The following is a 15,775-nucleotide window of genomic DNA, read 5'->3' as shown; positions in this document are numbered from 1 at the left end:
GCAGGTGTGGTCGTTGGTGGCAGGCAGAGTAAAGTAAACATGGTCAAGCCCGCAGGCAGGGACAAGCATGATGGGCATGAGAAACGCAGGCGGAGGTCCTGCTTCATCTGCCTGCGACAGACGCCAAGGCTCGTTTAAATGCAGCGGATAACTGGGTTGGTATCAAAATCGCCGTAATATTCCCCTCGCAAAGTCGCAGGGTCCCTTCCCGGTTGGTAATGATCCTTCTTCCCAGGCATCACCGGTTTCATCATCCAGCTGGAGATGTCCCACGGCGGCACGCGCCGCTGAGAACCTGTAGTGCTAACTAGGCGGCAACGCCAATGACCTGCTCCTGCTCAGCAGCAAGCAGGACAGGGAAAAAAAACTGGCCGATATTCCGGCCCAACCCGCAAAGAAAAACAAACCTCCACCCAATGTCTACGACTTCCCACCACCGGCCTCCTCCATCTTCCGATCCGCCCTCTCCAACTTGCCCCTCGTCGCGGCATCGCCGACGAGCAGGGCAAACCACTCCTTCAGCATCCTCACGTACTCCACACACCCCTGCCAGTCCTCGACGGGCGGGCCCCGGATCTGCGGCGCGGCGGCCTGGCCCCCGCCATCGGCATCTGGCGGCGAGTCCCACACGGCCCAGGCGGACTCGGCGTCGGTGCGCAGGCCGAAGCCCTTGCGGGTGAGCGCCTTGACCTGGAAGCGCTGCAGCAGGACGACGTCGCCGGGCTTGACGACGGGCAGGGAGTCCTTGTGCGGGCGGTACAGCTGCACCTCGACGACCTGGGCGGGCGCGACCGACGGGTCGGTGACGCGGAAGGCCATGAAGTACTCGCGCGGCCCGCCCTTGGCGCGGGCGGGCGCCGACGGCCGCGAGGTGACGACCGCGATCGCGTTGGGCTGCTTGTCCACGTGCACGCGGAGCGACTTGAGCGGGACGCACTCGGGCAGGTCGGTGCGCAGCCGCTTGGCGAGTTCCGACTTGAGCGCGGCGGCGGTCGTCGTCGTCATTGTTGTCGCTGGGTTGGTGCTGATGCCTGGGCTGGTGCTGGTCCCGGAGCCGGTGCCGTCGGCCTCGGCGTCTTGCCTAGAGGGCGAGGCCAGGGCAGCCCGGGCGAGGCTGACGCTGTTGTCTTCTCTTTCCGGGGTGGCGTTCGACCGCAGACTGCTCGATCGCGCGCGCGTGACTGGCGGGCTCGTACGGATCGGCTCGGGCGCTTTCTTCTGGCGCTTGGACGCCACGGCTTGGCGCGCGAGGTTGACGCTGAGGTCGGCAGTCGTCGTCGGTGAGGGGGGATGAGCTTGAGCTTCTGCCGTCTTTTGGCGCTTCGCCGCCACAGCTTGGCGGGCGAGGTTGATGCTAAGGTCGCCAGTCGCCGTCGGTGACGGGATATGAGCATGAGCTTCTGCCATCTCGGCCTCAAAAGATTGCTGCAGCTCTTGGGTGAGCTGCTCTTGTATCAGGGCTTCGTCCTCGTCGTCTTCTGCGGTCGCTGGCGGAGATCGATGAACAGAATCTGGCTCTGGAGTTTGTGGGGCAGAAGAACCCTCAGGTAGAGCGATCGCTTGCGCTTCTTTCCTTGGAGTCGGGAAGGAACGAGTTGGCGCTGGTTGTTCGTCCGATGACGGCAGATCCAGCTTTGCGACTGTGGGCATCGGAGGAGCGAGAGACGAATCTGGGACAACGCTCTCCTCTCGAGCCTCCTCGATTTCGACGTCGATTACGGTTCCGTGTTGCAGAGGCTGTGCTGGCGGCGTAACCGCAATCTCCGTCCTTGCTTGGGTCTCAAGCTCCTCAGCAGGTTCCTGCAGTTCCAGCGGTGGGGAGGCGACACCAGTTTCGAGTTCTGAGGCATGGGGAGCGTTCCTTCCTGCCTCTGCCGGTTCCTCAGTATCAGCCTTTGCTTCGCGAGCTTCAGGCGATCCGCCCGGCGACTCTGCCAGGGTCTTTTGCAGCTGTTCCACCGCGGCCAGCTCTTGCTCGGTTGCAGCATAGGACGAGGCTTGCTGTGCATCCTGTGGCGCGGGGATCTGAGCAGTCGGGGGAGGCTCATCCGCAGCAGTACTAATGGCGGCCTCGGAGACAACTTCAGAAACCGCGAAATCGGAAAACACCGCCGGGCTCGCCTGCGGTGGTTCCTGCACATCCATCATCTCTGGGGAGGCCGACTCTACCAGCGGCGAGCTCACATCAATCATGTGGACGTCCTCCTCCGAACCTGCCACCTCTTCAACCTCCAAGGAGGAACCTTCCGAGCCCATGGCGACATCGGTAACGTATGCGGCTTCGTCCACACTCATGTAGTCATCTTCGCTTTCCGCCAAGTCCTCATCCATCTCGACCTGGCTGGCGAGGGAGGCGTTGTCGGCGTCAGGCAAGCTGGCAACTTCGTCTTCTTCCACCTCGACGCTGGCGACTACATCCTCGGGTCCGACCTGCTCTGGAACTGACTCTCGTTCCATATCCGTGGATTCTGCGTGCGTGTCTTCGTATTCGTCGTTGAGGCTGCCCTCAGTCCGCTCATCCTCTGCATCCCGAGATCTGGCGCGTGGCTGCGAAACGAAGAGACCCTCCGAAGACCCCTCGCTTTGCGCAGGCTCAGACACCGGGGCAGACCCTTCACGAGCGTTGGACACCTCAAACGAGCCGGTGACTTTGCTGGAAAAGGAGGAAGGAGCAGTATCGCTGCCCAGATCAGCCGGAGGCGCTCTCGGCGGCTGGCTGACGCCCTGGCCTTTGTCCAGACCTACAGCGAAATCAATGACGTGTGTCTGGTTGAAGATGTTTGAGGCAGGCCCCTTGTTGGTCTTGTCTGTTTCCACCGACTTCAGAACTTCGGGAGAACCTGGGTCTGCTGGACTCCTAGAACCCGCGTCTTCTGGGCTCCTGGAACCAGCGTCTTCTGGACTCCTGGAACCAGCGTCTTCTGGACTCCTGGAACCAGCGTCTTCTGGACTGCTAGAACCAGCGTCTTCTGGACTCCTGGAAGTGCTCAACCCTTCTGGTGCGTGTTGTGCGGCAACGGGCGGGGAAGCAGCGGCGGGTTCTTTGGGCGCGGGAGCAGGTTCCTCCTCTTCGTCCTCGCTGTCCGAGAGCAGACTGATAACAACTGGTTCACCTTTCGGTGCAGGAGCGGCTGGCTTCCGAGGCTGATAGCCTCGCGTGTCGTAGTCATCTTCATAGTCTTCCTCCTCGCTCTCGTAGTCTTCCTCATCCTCATCCTCATCCCACTCCTCGCCTTCATCGTCTTCGTCGTATGCTTCCCCGTTGCCGTCGCGTTCCTCTGCCTCCAACTCAATTTCGTCATCTTGCTCAGAGAGGCCTTCGTCGTCATCAGAAGGCATATCGTAATTGCGCTGGTCGTAGTCACCTTCTTCAATTCGCTCGCCGTACGCATCTTCGTCGGATTCGGCCTCTGCGTCCTCCTCGTCGTCAACACCAACCTCATCCCCACTGACGGTATCCTCGTTTTCAACGAAGGGTTGCTCCTCATGAGGGGATGCTTGGGGCGGAGGGCTTTCTTGATGCTGGTCTGGCACGTGCGCACCACCGTAGCTGGCAAAGCCCTCGGGCACCGCTTCGGGAGCAGTACTGTCGGCATGAAGCGATGCTTGTTCGCTTGCGACTCTCGCCCCTTCCTCTAGAGCATCCGCACCAAAGTGGCCACCCTCGATCTGGTTGTAGCCCGGCGGTTGCGTCGACATTTCCCACTGACCCTGGGCAAAGCTCTCTACGGCAGGCGGTTTGGGAGGCTCTGATTGACCGCGGCCTGCTAGTTCAGCTTGTTCATCCGCAGCATCGTCACGCGTGTTCATATCAGCATACGTGGCGGAGGCTGGCGTCTCGTCGAGGTAGGATGTAGGATAGGGATCCTCCCTGCGATGCTGCTGCGCAGGGACAGGTTCGGGTTCCGGCGGCGACGGAGAACGGGTGGTTTGCGGTACGTGAGAGAAGCCGAATCTGACCTGGTCTGTCAGGCTCAGGGTAGACTCGAGCTGGGCAGGTGCACCGGCTCCAAACATGGAGAAATTAGAACCGAGAGGCCTTGGGCCACCAAAAAGCATGCTTGGAGTCTTCTCCTGATGGGGCGGGCTTGGCTGGGAGGCTTTTGCGACCGGCGATTCCCGGGCTTGTTCCACTTGGTCCGGCTCATTGGCGGGTTGTTCTCGGGATTCCGCCGTGGAAGCTGCTTTGCTGATCGGCGCGAATGCCTCTCTAGAGCTAGGAACCGGTTCCTCCTGAGCTGCGGGAGTAGCGGAGCCTTGCCTGGGTTGATGAGCCGAGGCTAGTTCGTTTTGGACAGGAAGAGTCGGACTTCGGTGAGGGACCAGAGGCTGGTGCTCCGTTGGGACATGGACCGCCTCTCCCTGCGAGACGGCCGGCTGACCGGGTTCCGGTGCCGGCGCTTCCATCTCAACGTCGCCAGTTTGGCAGCCTTCATCCACCACCTGCGGGTTGGGCGAAGGTTGGGGCGTCCCATCCACAGATAAAACTTCGTCCACCGCGTCGTCGATCGGTAACGGGGGCTCGGGGCTCGGGGACTGACTGCTGTACCGCCATGCGCTGCTGTCGCGCCCGAACCGGGCCCTCTTTCGTCCTCTGCCCTTTACGCCTCCATCTTCCTCGAAGATGTCAAAGCCGCCCTCAAAAAGCGCGCCATAGGAGAGCCGAGCCCTCTTCATAAACGCCGGCGACGCGTACTCGTTTAGTGGAATGTCCGATATTTGGTGGACGGCAGATTGGACATCGGGAACTCTCGGTGCTGGCTCGGGGGTGGCCGCCCTCGGCGGTTCAGCCACAGGTCCGTCTAGCACGTCTGAAGCGGGATGGTCAATGGTGATGTGCTTTGTTTCTCCCGTTTCGCTCGATGTGACCTAGAACCGCTATTATTAAACAGTTGCTGCTGCCAGAACCCAATTCGGCTCGCATACCTGGAGGATCAGCTTCTCGCTGAACTGCAGCTGCCAGTCCACTCTCGCGCCGGGGATGCGGCCGCGGGACACATCCTTGGCCCAGTGGGCGCCATCCAAGCCGAGAAGCAATTCGTCGCCGGCGCCCAACCCGCATTCGGAGGCAGCCGCTGCGCTAGGACCGCGAAGCTCTATTCGTATCTGCCCTCGGGCGCGGCGAAGGCGCACGTCGGATTCGGCAAGAAGAAAGGCGAGGGTCTTCGTAACCGAGTTGTAAGGCCATGTGATGGTGACGTTGCCGCGGACGACGCGCGACGCCTGGTCGAGCAAATCGGGGTTGAGCTCGGCGATCGGCGTCACTGGTCGCGACGCCAGTAGGGCGGTGGCCGTGTGGTCGCCACCGACAGGCGCCATGGTCGCAAGGAACAAGATGTGGGAAGAAAGACCAAGCGAAGGTCAGGTCATTCAGCCAGCGACTGTGGTAGCTTCTGTTCTGTTAGAAACGTCATTTGCTGGTTGCCGCTTGCCGCTTGCCGCTTGCGCGAGCTGAGGGGGCTCGAAAATCAAAAATGGCAGGGAGTACGGAGCAAGGCGCGTGTTTCAAGATCGACGACACCAAGCGCCCGTCAAGTTCGGTCTGGGCCTGGTGTTCCTTGTTTGCATCCTCCGGGCGGGAAGCTGCGTCGCAGTGCTTCGTTGCAGGTGAAAGCGCGGCTCATGACGGCAGCAACCGCGATGGTCAGTGGAGCTTCAGCGGGCCACCCCTGCTATGCGCGCGGCAATCGAAGATTGAATCAGCCATCCTGTGAACGGAAGGCGGTGGCGGGCCTTAGCTAATCGAACAACTTGGACAGGACCTCTCCAAACCCCGCAGCCTGCCTCTTGCCACCAACACCTCGTTCACCAACACACCATGTCAGCGTTCTCCCAATGGCGAGTCTGTACGTACTGGCAGCTTGGGAACCAAATGCAGCCTGCGCGGCAACATCACCGAATTCCGGCTTGACCACTTTGTAGCCTTACCCCACAACCGAACAACCCCCTCGCCTTGGCTGGGACAGGACACTGAGCCAACCGGAGCAATGTCCGCAATCCAGCTAGTCTCGGCGAACCCCAAGAGCCGCCGGAATCAGACGGGGCAGCGATCTGAGAACCTCATTTGAAATGGCAGGACGCGAAGGGATGAAGCTACCAGCCCACGGCGCTCAGCGGCTCAGACGCCGTTCGTTATCGCGGACCGATGTGTTGTCCCTGCAACCGCCGTGACTCTTCGCCGCGCCTTGGACCGGGCAACCCTCAGCCAGCCGTTTTCCACGCCTTCAACTCTGCCCAGGCTGTTGGGCGCAATATGTTGGCGCCGGCCTGCAGCGAGACCGCACAACAGCGAATATGGTTGAACTGCTTAAGCGCCTGTGAATGCCGCCTGGAGAGGTGCAAATTTTGATTGTCCAACAATGCCAGTGTGTTGGTCCAAGCCTCAGCTTGTGCTTTTGGGAAGAAATGAGCATAAAAGACCAAGAGCCTCTCTCTGCTCGCGAACTAGGAATCTCCTCAAGGCTCATCCGACTAGGCCAACAGACGAACTTCAACTTGCTTTTTGCACCAGCAGTGGATATCCACGGCATACCCTTCCCAGCTGCAAACATGTCCGGCAACGTGGTCAAGGCATTTGTCACCACCGGCGCTGTTATCAAAGGTGCCAAATCCCTTACCCTTGGTGTTGCAACCCAGACATCTTTTTGGAACCGACCCGAGTCAGCCATCACCGAGAGCATGAAATCAGGATTCAAAGCAGCCGTGGAAAGGGACACTAGGGCATTGCCTGCAGAAGCCGACAAAATTGTGATGCGGTAAGTAGCGACATCGCGGAACCACGCTCGAATCCGTGGGCTTTGGCTAATATCTAAGGAAGCGAACCTGAGCATGGAGATGACAACCACTACACTGCCGTCCTCCTCGATGCTGACGGCAATTACCTTGAATCTCGGCACTACTAGGTTATGGAGCAATAGGCGAGGCAAAGTGCTTTGGATGATTGGAGATAGTTGAGAGTTGGAATGAAAGAACGCTCGTTTATTGGCGCATCCTTCCTTGACTGACTGCCTGATGAAGTTCGAAGGAAATCTGAAAGCCGTTGAGCTGTATTGGAGTGAAAACGCCTTGCAGCGGATCCAACTAGAGCCGAATTTGATGAGAGCCCGTATCAGTCCATGGTCTACGCAAGACCCTGAAGTTTCTAGACGCCATTGAACCATGGGTGCCTCAAAATCTCGCTTGCAGTTGGGCGCTGTCTCGGGTCGATCTTCATGATGTGGCCGAAGAAATCGACATCCTCTTGAGTGATCAAAGCAGAGGCGGACGACAATGGGAATGGCTGGTAGTTCTCTTCGAACTGTTGCAGCAACGGCAGAATCGAGTCGTCCGCCAGGCCATGGAGCGCTTGCCTGCTAATGGGACCATAGAAGTCATTTTGGATTTGGAGGACTGCCAAGGATAATTGCGGATCGCCCGGAGGGGGGGGATTTCTCGGCAAGAAGACATATCGGCCGGTTATGAGAGTAATGCCCTGCGGCTGGCATTAGATCGTTAAACACTGTTACAATTGGAAAGCACGTACTGTGGCACCAAGCCCCCAGATGTCAGCTTTGACTGTCCAGGGGATTCCAAGCGGCACCTCTGGAGCACAGAAGAGTTCGGCGCCGATCAAATGCCCTCCATCGTTCGAGGGCACGTCGGGTGAAGAACAGTCACCCAGGTCACCGAGTTTGTACAGAGGACCGGCAGGACTGTGTTTGACGAGTATGTTGTCGGGTTTGATGTCTGTTGTCCGACCAGTGCTGCTTAGCCATTTCTGGAGAGAGAACATTACGTAGGTATCTGGGACGCACCTGTGTGCACAATGTTCTTTTCATGCAGTGCGATGAGTGCCTGAACAGCGGCCTTGAGGGCACGCTTGGCCTCAGCCCTGGGGAGGCGCTTTGCCTTCAATAAGTTGAACACATTGTCCTCCATGTATTCGAGCACCAATGACCGTGGATCGTCGACCTCATCGACCAGCTGGCGGATCGAGTCACACCCTTGGAACAGCCGGAGCATCCGGGCTTCGTTATCCAGGCGCTTTGCAGGAGCAACCTTCACCGTGACTCTCTCTTGGTTCGGACCACTGCTCCACATTAGAGAGGTGTTCATAAGAGACAATCGGCAGAATTACGTCCATCGCAAGCCATGGTCCTCCCTGACGGTTTCGAAGAGCAGCAGAGATTGTGTAAGAGGATCTCTTGCCCTGCAGTATCTGGCCGTGTTCGAAGCGGAACATTGTCCTTGTTGATCCGCGCATGGTGGAGTGTGGTTCAAGCGAATCTCATGGTCATGGAGGCAAGTCATGATTCTGCATGTCCACATCCCACTGCCCAAAGAGGTTTTAGTGCGCTGGCCGGAACAAATTCTTATCCGCATTCCGCTCTCTCGGCCAGATGGAATGCAGAGGAAGTGCAAGGTAATTGAGGTACTGTATCTACCACCTAGAGGTATGGTATGTATTCCGGACCTGAGCTACTTCCAGTGTGTACTGTACAGTAACATCGGGTTATCTACCAGATATGCCCCGCCCGAAATACTACGATATAGGTACTATACTATAGCGCGCTATACTGCGTAGGAGGTTATTAATATCTATGGTCTCCACTACTATCTTAGAGCACGAATAAGATCACATAGTCGAAGAGATTAATTTTCTCAAATTATTACTATCAAAGTTGTTTAGGTAAAATTTTCTACCTTTTAAAACATAATGTAATTAAAAAATATCTCTAGTATAAGAGAGCATTTTTAAGAAGAGGGATCATTTTTAGGAGAAAATAACTGAGTTAAAGGTGACTTATAGAAAGATAAAATTAACATACGTTCTTCTCTTATAGGAAATACTTTGGTCTGTCAGACTGTCTTTGAACGTCTTTGAACAAAGAGACGGGCGCCATGACCGTTTTGGCAACCCCCTATAGCGCGCTAGGGGAGGTAGTGAACGGAGTACACGAAGGGAGGTACCTAAGGTACCTAGTACCTTCTACTAGGGTGTTCAGGGCTCCCGAAAATGGTAGCCCTGACGCGCCATTTTCGGGAGCCCAAACACCGAGACAAGCACGACCTTACCAGGTATAAGGTATGGAGATAGCTGTTATTCATGAATCACACGCTCTCTGTTTCCCGACTTTCTCTGTCCCTGCACAGGACGCACACTAGCTTCTTCTGGCTGCCTGCAGCGAGACAGCCATACACTCGCTTTGTTCCTTGACCATGGGGTCCCAAGGCCCTCCACCATTCGACGTCCGCGACATCGCCGTCATCGGCGCCGGGCCCTGCGGTCTAGCCGCGGCCAAGTTCCTGGTTGCCCAGGGCGCGTTCCGGAAAATCGACATATTCGAGCGGCAGTCCGAGGTTGGCGGCGTGTGGAACTACAGCCCGGAACCCCCGGGGGCGCCGCACGTGCCCCAGGTGCGCCCCGACTGCCCGCCCGAGAGGCCCCTGCCGCCCCGGGATGGGGCAGGAGGCCCCGTGTTCCCCTCACCCATGTACGAGGTCTTGCACACCAACATCCCCCGCGCGCTGATGCGGTACTCGGATCTGCCCATACGGGAGGATTCCCTCGTGTTCCCCTCCCGCGAGCACATTCAGGAGTACGTGGTTGAGTACGCCCGGGACATCCGCCATCTCATCCGCTTCTCGACGCAAGTCGAGGACGTGCGCTTGAGGCAGGTTGACGGGAGGGACCGGTGGGACGTGGATACGGTGTGTCTGCGGACTGGCGCGACATTAAGCGCAACATACGACGCCGTCGTCGTGGCGTCGGGCCACTATAATGTCGCTTACATTCCCGAGTCGAAAGGGATTCGGGAGTTCCACGAGGCGAACCCGGGCGTTATCTCTCACTCTAAGCAGTACCGCAGGCCCGACCCCTTCGCCGGCAAGAAGGTGGTCATTGTGGGGAACGCCGCTTCCGGCGTTGATATCGCAGCGCAAATCAGCCCCGTGTGCAAAAAGCCGCTGTTACTCTCAGCGCGGTCCCCGACGCTGCAGGCCAGGCTGGAATTCGCGGGAGCCGAAGAGGTCCCGCCGATCGAGGAGTTCCTGGCCGAAGAACGGGCCGTCCGGTTTCAGGACGGCCGGGTCGAGGACGGGATAGACGCTGTCATCTTTGCGACCGGCTACCTCTTCGCGTTCCCCTTCCTCCGCTCGCTCAAGCCGCCTGTCGTGACCGACGGGCGACGCGTGCATGGCCTGTACAAGCATCTATTCCATATCGACCACCCGACGCTGGTCTTCTCGCTTCTGCCCATCAAGGTCGTGCCGTTCCCCGTGGCCGAGAGCCAGGCGGCCGTCTTCGCGAGGACGTGGGCTAATCTACTGCCACTGCCATCTGTGGAGGAGATGAGGAGATGGGAGCAGGCGGAGGCCGAGCGGCGCGGGGAGAAGTTCCATGTTTGGCCCGAGGGCGGCGATGCCGAGTATATCAACGCGGTCCATGAGTGGCTCCGGCGGTCTGGCACGCCGGGCAAGGAACCGCCACACTGGGGTCCGGAGCTGGTTTGGCAGAGGCAGAATTACATCCAGGCGAAGCTGAAGTTCGAGCTGGATGGCCGCAGGGCCAAGACGTTGGAAGAGCTCGGCTTTGTGTATCGCGCGGACCGGGGGCAGGACTGAGTCTGCGGCCCGTTGTGCGCTGAGCATGTCTTAAATTCTTGGACAGGAGAACGGCGGAGCAGCCGGCCGGGGTGGGTCCCGGACATGCGTGCCGCAGATCGGATGCTGGACGAGCAGTGATTGGCCGCGAGTCCGGAGCACCCCCGAATGAGAGCCCGGGAGGGTTTGGGTTTGAATGGCATCATCCGGCGATGGCACGCTTCAAAAGCCGAAATCACAGAATTGGCTGCCCGGCCGGCACAGCCTTCATCCCGCCGGCAATGAAGATGCCTAACCCCTGTCCGTGCCGAGCCAACCGCTCGGGACAGGTTCCGCCCCCAGCGGCCCCCAGTGGGGCTAACTAACGTTAACTGGCTTGGGTTCGTGAATGGAAGGCCGGCTGGATGGTACAAAAGGAACCGGCTCTTTCAATGCGCGAGGCCCGAGGATTTATAAGCATACCTGACCTATCTCTCCGTTATCTGTCTGTGGCATCGCAAGGTCGCTCGATAAGCGTTCTACGGTTCACTCACATCTAACGGTTGAAATATCATCATCGGAAGGAATTAGGCTTTCGGAATAGCGGTTTTCTTCGACAGTGTCTTGGTTCGGACACGAAGTACCCGCAGTAGCATTCTACTCGTTACCGCAACGGCGGAACCGGCGACATGGATACCTCAGCCCGACCCGTCCCTCTGCAAAACCGCGGGGACGTCAACACGGAGAAGCCGCCGCCGCTGGACCTCAGCCATCACTACTCGGTGGTCACGAAGCGGCGGCGGCCTTCCAATATGAAAGCAGCTTATAAGTTCTTTGAGATTCCGGGCATCTTGAACATCGCTGGCGGTGCGTGCCTCTTATCCCGTGCCGTATCATCTCGTTGCAGCTTCACCCCGAGGCTAACTCGGTCGTTGGCTTCAGGCCTGCCCAATGTGGCCCATTTCCCCTTTGACACCCTCGAGGCGCAAACTGCAAAGCCAGTGCGATGGACTCCCTCGCCAAACTATCCCGGCGAGCCTGATGCGTCGGCGGCGGCGGCGTCAGACCCTGCGGCAGCCACCCACATCGCCGTGCCCAAGACGGTGAATGAGACCGACCCCCTGAAAAAGATTGACCTTGCGACGGCCCTGCAGTACGGCCTGGCCAAGGGCTACCCGCCCTTGCTCTCTTGGGTGCGCCAGTTCACCCGCGAGCATCTCCACCCTGACGTCCCCTACCGCGACGGGCCTGACGTCGTCTTGACCTGCGGGTCAACCGACGGCTTCGCCAAGACGCTGAACCTATTCGTCAACCAGTGGACTGAGGGCGTCAATAGCATCAGCGAACGACCGGGCCTTCTCTGCGACACCTTTGCGTACCCCAACGCCATTAATCAGGCGCTGCCGTATGGTGTGCAGATCGTTCCCGTGAAAGCGGATGCCGCGGGTATGGCGGTGGAGGGACCGGGAGGGTTGGAGGACGTGCTGGCAAACTGGGACCCCTCCAAGGGGAAGCGGCCGCATCTCATGTACACCGTCACGTAGGTCACTAACCCTCACTACCCCCTCACGTCTGACTCTGCGTCTGCGTCCCGGTCGCTGAACCTCGTTGCACAGACTCGGCCACAACCCCACAGGCATTGTCCTCTCAGTCGAGCGCAAGAAGGAAATCTACGCCGTCTGCAGCCGGTACGACGTCATCATTGTCGAAGACGAGCCCTACTGGTACCTGCAATTCCCCTCCGCCGCCGTCGAGGAGGCCAAATCCCGCGGTCTCCCCCCTCCTGCCCCCTCACCGCCGCACAAACCGGCCCGGTCCTCCGGCTTCCCCTTCCTCGACTCCCTCACCCCGTCCTTCCTCAGCATCGACACCGAAGGCCGCGTCGTCCGCCTCGACACCTTCTCCAAGACCGTCGCGCCGGGCTGCCGCCTGGGCTGGATCACCGCGGCGCCGGCCATCGTGGAGCGCCTCGAGCGCATCACGGAAGCCACCACGCAGCAGCCGTCCGGCTTCGTGCAGTCGCTCATCTCCGAGCTCGTGCTCGGCTCCTCCCCGCAATCCCAGTCGGCCCGCGCCGCCTTCTCCCTCCTGCGCTCCCCGCGCGAGCAGGCCGCCTTCAAGGGCTGGGACATGAGCGGTTGGGTGCGCTGGATCGAGGGGCTGCGCGGCACCTACGAGCGGCGCATGGCGCGCATGTGCCGCATCCTCGACGCCGGGTCCCGCCTCGTCACCTCCTCCCCGCTTTCTTCTTCTCCTTCTTCCACCGCCGCCACTGACCGCCCCGCGTCCGAGTCCGAGTCCGAGTCCGAGCCCGAGTCGGAATGGTCCCCGCAGACCGTCACCGCCACGCAGCTCTACTCCTTCGCCTGGCCGCGCGGCGGCATGTTCATCTGGCTGCGCACCCACCTCGAGACCCACCCGCTCTGGCAGCATCCCACCACCACCACCAGCAGTACCAGCCGCAGTACCACCCCACCATCCGCCTCCGGCTCCCTCCCCCCCGTCCTGGACGGCCCCACGCTCGCCGCCGCGCTGATGGTCTTCCTGACCGAGAAGCCGTACCGCGTGCTGGCCGCGGCGGGCGGCATGTTCGCCGCCACGGACGCGGCGCGGCGCGACGCCCGCGGCTGGGCCTACTTCCGCCTGTGCTTCGCCGCCGAGGCCGAGGCCAACATCGACCGCGCGGCCGAGCGCTTCGTGCGCGGCGTGCACGCCTTCTGGGAGGTGCGCGACGTGCGCGAGATTGAGAGGTTGTTGGGGGAGTTGCAGGCGCAGGGCGGGGAGGGGGGCGCTTCCGGTCGGGAGGGGGAGGAGGGGGAAGATGATGGAGAGGAGGTTTGTAGATTGGGGTGGTATATGGGCTGTTGATTTTTGTGTGTTTTTACTTGTCTTGGTTCCGCTGTCTTGTAAATGTTTCTGGGAAGTGCCGGGCCGGTTGAGTGCTGGAGATGGGATGAGAGGGTGGTCATTGGAGGGTCTGGGCTCAGGCAGGCAGGCAGGCAGGCAGGCCCTCTATTGGTTTCCTTTGCTGGCCCGGAATTCCAACATTTGGGATGGTTGGCTCAGTTGCCTACCGTAACACGCTGTCGTCTGCCTCCCAGCAGGTTGTGGGTTCAATTCCCACCGCACAGTTCCGCTGCACACGCCGGACCTCAGAGTAGATACGTTTACTCGCCACACCGATCGTGCAATTCGCGCCGCTGTGTGATGTTCGGGCTCTGGGGGTTTCGTGGGTTTCTGGGGGCTCTATCAGTTCGGTACAGCTACGCGAGTAGCTGCCCATACGCTTTTGCAACAGCCAACTGCCAGGCCTAGGGGCAGGCAGTGTTGTTAGATGATATACGACATAGAGGTGGCTCACAGAGTCAAGCGGTTGAAAATCGGTCATTATTCATATCTTTCTTATTTCATCTCTCACCCTACCTACCGGTACTTCGACGGAATGATCGGCGGCCCCAGTGCTTTCCTGATCTCGTCAAACTGCTCCGACCCGTTCTTCCACTTGCCCTTCTTCACCCGCTTCTTGCCGTGCATCGAGTAGTCGTTCAGGAACTCGTCCAGCATGCCGTCGAAATCCTGCCGTGTCGGTCCCTGCACCGTCGACATGGTCGACACGGCCGACACCGACCCCAGATCGTCCATGTCGGCGTTGTACTCCTCCTCGAGCTTCTCGAACCGCGCGTCCAGGATGCTCAGCTGCTCTGTCCTGGCCAGCGAGGACGACGTCATGGAGTATGTCGACGGGTTCGTCATGGCCCCTTTCCTCGCCTTCCTGCGCCCGCCGTTCGTCGTGGTCGTCCATATTGATGATTGAATCTCCGACGGTGCCGCCGCCGCCGCCGCCCGCGGCTTCTTTCCCGCCTTCTGGTCGCTCTTGAACTTCTTGAACTCCTCCATCCAGTCGTCCGACGCGCCCTCCCCTGGTTTTGCCTCGCTGGCATCCGTGAGCTGCGGCACCACTTCTTTGTCGTCACCCCTGGGCTGTTGTTCCCCCGTCGCCTTCACGGTGCGGTCCGACTCCCAGCCGTCGTCATCCTGGAAGTCGTCGTACGACTCCTCGAACTCGTCCTCGTTCAGCTCGTGCGCGTCCTTCACCAACTCCTGGAAGATGTCGTCGCCGCCGTCGTCGTCCACGTAGGCGTCGTCCTCGAGCGCCTCGAGCACCTCGCGCAGGCGCGGGTCCATGTCCGGCTGGAACCCCGCGATCGCGTCGGGCACGTCCTGCTGCGCCTGGTAGGTGAGCCGCTGCAGGTTCTTGTTGGGCAGAATGTCGCCGTCGAGCAGGTCCTCGGACTGGTTCTGCAGGTCGAGCTTGCGCAGCGCGTCCTCCAGCGAGGGCTGCTTCTGCTTGCCCTTGCCCTTGCTCTTTTTGTTGTTGCCGATCGGGTTGGCCTCGACGAAGACGACCTCGCCTGACCCCTGCCCCAAATCCCGCAGATGCTGCATGTAGTCGTACTCGGTGTCGTCGTAGTAGATGCCGTAGTTGGCCGCCTCGCCCTCGTTGTCGCGCACGCTGAGGGCGTCGGAGCCGAGCTCGGAGGCCAGGTCGCTCAAGCTTTTACCTTTCGATTTGTTGGCCCGCTGGGTCGGGTTGAGCACCATGGCTGGCGCCGACTCGTCGTGTATGAGGGGGTCATTTTGAGGGCGGTGCACCAGCGTGAAGTGCGTCGCCGTCTTCTTGTCGCTTGAGGGGGGTCAGCTACTTGGTGTATTTACGGAGGAAATGACTTGGCCTATACGTACATCCACTTTCCTTTCGGCATCTTGGCCACAGCTCACGGGGCAGAACAGCTTCAAGGGTAAGGTATGTTGGGAACCGTGAGGTCGAGGCGGGCAGTCGTGCGGCGCTGCGTAGTCGAGACCCTGCCTGAGCTGTGGGTAAATCAGTGCACACAGGGAAATTTTTGGTGGGGTCACTGCGGGCTTATCTTATCGATAGCGGCCAAGGCACTGTGGTACGGAACATTGCTTGTAACTTTCCGCAGCATAAGAGGTCGAGGCAGCACGAGGTCGCAGTTGGTGGCTCCCGCAGTCCGGACAGGAGTTGGGGAGTTGCCGATATATTACGCTACCTGGTTTTTGCTCTCAAGTGATGACAACAACAAGACGTTTGCAAGGTTCGAATATGCCCATGAATTTGCCTGTTTATTCATGCTAGTCTCATTGGTGAGCGATGTAAGAACGGGGCGTAATGATGAATATGGATCCCCCGCGA

The 15,775-nt window shown here is 59.6% G+C and overlaps 6 protein-coding genes across 6 annotated transcripts; 3 read left to right on the top strand and 3 right to left on the bottom strand.

The window, feature by feature from the left end:
- Nucleotides 1-228: 228 nt before the first annotated feature.
- Nucleotides 229-5,630, bottom strand: THITE_2108666 (uncharacterized protein). Its single transcript, XM_003649715.1, has 3 exons — nucleotides 5,489-5,630; nucleotides 4,927-5,390; nucleotides 229-4,869 (listed from the first exon to the last, which is right to left on the bottom strand). Exons 2-3 carry the CDS (start codon nucleotides 5,317-5,319, stop codon nucleotides 421-423), a joined length of 4,842 nt encoding a protein of 1,613 aa, XP_003649763.1. The 5' UTR covers nucleotides 5,320-5,390; nucleotides 5,489-5,630; the 3' UTR covers nucleotides 229-420.
- Nucleotides 5,631-6,470: 840 nt separating this feature from the next.
- THITE_2169457 (uncharacterized protein) lies at nucleotides 6,471-6,990 on the top strand. The gene is made up of 2 exons (XM_003649714.1): nucleotides 6,471-6,755; nucleotides 6,818-6,990. Exons 1-2 carry the CDS (start codon nucleotides 6,550-6,552, stop codon nucleotides 6,900-6,902), a joined length of 291 nt encoding a protein of 96 aa, XP_003649762.1. The 5' UTR covers nucleotides 6,471-6,549; the 3' UTR covers nucleotides 6,903-6,990.
- Nucleotides 6,965-8,247, bottom strand: THITE_2153191 (uncharacterized protein). The gene is made up of 4 exons (XM_003649713.1): nucleotides 8,121-8,247; nucleotides 7,794-8,068; nucleotides 7,523-7,725; nucleotides 6,965-7,471 (listed from the first exon to the last, which is right to left on the bottom strand). Exons 1-4 carry the CDS (start codon nucleotides 8,240-8,242, stop codon nucleotides 7,142-7,144), a joined length of 930 nt encoding a protein of 309 aa, XP_003649761.1. The 5' UTR covers nucleotides 8,243-8,247; the 3' UTR covers nucleotides 6,965-7,141.
- A 753-nt stretch (nucleotides 8,248-9,000) lies between these two features.
- On the top strand, nucleotides 9,001-10,926 carry THITE_2108662 (uncharacterized protein). Its single transcript, XM_003649712.1, has one exon. The coding sequence runs from the start codon at nucleotides 9,199-9,201 to the stop codon at nucleotides 10,600-10,602; it is 1,404 nt and encodes a 467-aa protein (XP_003649760.1). The 5' UTR covers nucleotides 9,001-9,198; the 3' UTR covers nucleotides 10,603-10,926.
- Nucleotides 10,927-11,227: 301 nt separating this feature from the next.
- THITE_2153189 (uncharacterized protein) lies at nucleotides 11,228-13,428 on the top strand (the record flags this gene model as incomplete). The annotated part of the gene is made up of 3 exons (XM_003649711.1): nucleotides 11,228-11,427; nucleotides 11,503-12,100; nucleotides 12,177-13,428. The coding sequence occupies exons 1-3, from the start codon at nucleotides 11,250-11,252 to the stop codon at nucleotides 13,426-13,428; spliced, it is 2,028 nt and encodes a 675-aa protein (XP_003649759.1). The 5' UTR covers nucleotides 11,228-11,249.
- A 501-nt stretch (nucleotides 13,429-13,929) lies between these two features.
- On the bottom strand, nucleotides 13,930-15,420 carry THITE_2108659 (uncharacterized protein). Its single transcript, XM_003649710.1, has one exon. The coding sequence runs from the start codon at nucleotides 15,160-15,162 to the stop codon at nucleotides 13,984-13,986; it is 1,179 nt and encodes a 392-aa protein (XP_003649758.1). The 5' UTR covers nucleotides 15,163-15,420; the 3' UTR covers nucleotides 13,930-13,983.
- Nucleotides 15,421-15,775: the final 355 nt, after the last annotated feature.

Source organism: Thermothielavioides terrestris, chromosome 1, assembly GCF_000226115.1.
Source record: "Thermothielavioides terrestris NRRL 8126 chromosome 1, complete sequence".
Lineage (NCBI taxonomy): Eukaryota > Fungi > Ascomycota > Sordariomycetes > Sordariales > Chaetomiaceae > Thermothielavioides > Thermothielavioides terrestris.
This window is presented reverse-complemented; position numbering and strand designations above follow the sequence as displayed.

What these genes read in the sequence shown, in the direction of transcription:
- THITE_2108666 (XM_003649715.1), bottom strand. Translation starts at nt 5,319, where the DNA reads ATGGCGCCTGTCGGTGGCGACCACACGGCCACCGCCCTACTGGCGTCG. An exon ending in GCGAGAAGCTGATCCTCCAG is followed by an intron (nt 4,870 to 4,926) that starts GTATGCGAGCCG and finishes TAGCGGTTCTAG; the next exon opens with GTCACATCGAGCGAAACGGG.
- THITE_2169457 (XM_003649714.1), top strand. Translation starts at nt 6,550, where the DNA reads ATGTCCGGCAACGTGGTCAAGGCATTTGTCACCACCGGCGCTGTTATC. An exon ending in GCCGACAAAATTGTGATGCG is followed by an intron (nt 6,756 to 6,817) that starts GTAAGTAGCGAC and finishes TATCTAAGGAAG; the next exon opens with CGAACCTGAGCATGGAGATG.
- THITE_2153191 (XM_003649713.1), bottom strand. Translation starts at nt 8,242, where the DNA reads ATGCGCGGATCAACAAGGACAATGTTCCGCTTCGAACACGGCCAGATA. An exon ending in GGAGGACCATGGCTTGCGAT is followed by an intron (nt 8,069 to 8,120) that starts GGACGTAATTCT and finishes AATGTGGAGCAG; the next exon opens with TGGTCCGAACCAAGAGAGAG. An exon ending in TCTGGGGGCTTGGTGCCACA is followed by an intron (nt 7,472 to 7,522) that starts GTACGTGCTTTC and finishes TGCCAGCCGCAG; the next exon opens with GGCATTACTCTCATAACCGG.
- THITE_2108662 (XM_003649712.1), top strand. Translation starts at nt 9,199, where the DNA reads ATGGGGTCCCAAGGCCCTCCACCATTCGACGTCCGCGACATCGCCGTC.
- THITE_2108659 (XM_003649710.1), bottom strand. Translation starts at nt 15,162, where the DNA reads ATGGTGCTCAACCCGACCCAGCGGGCCAACAAATCGAAAGGTAAAAGC.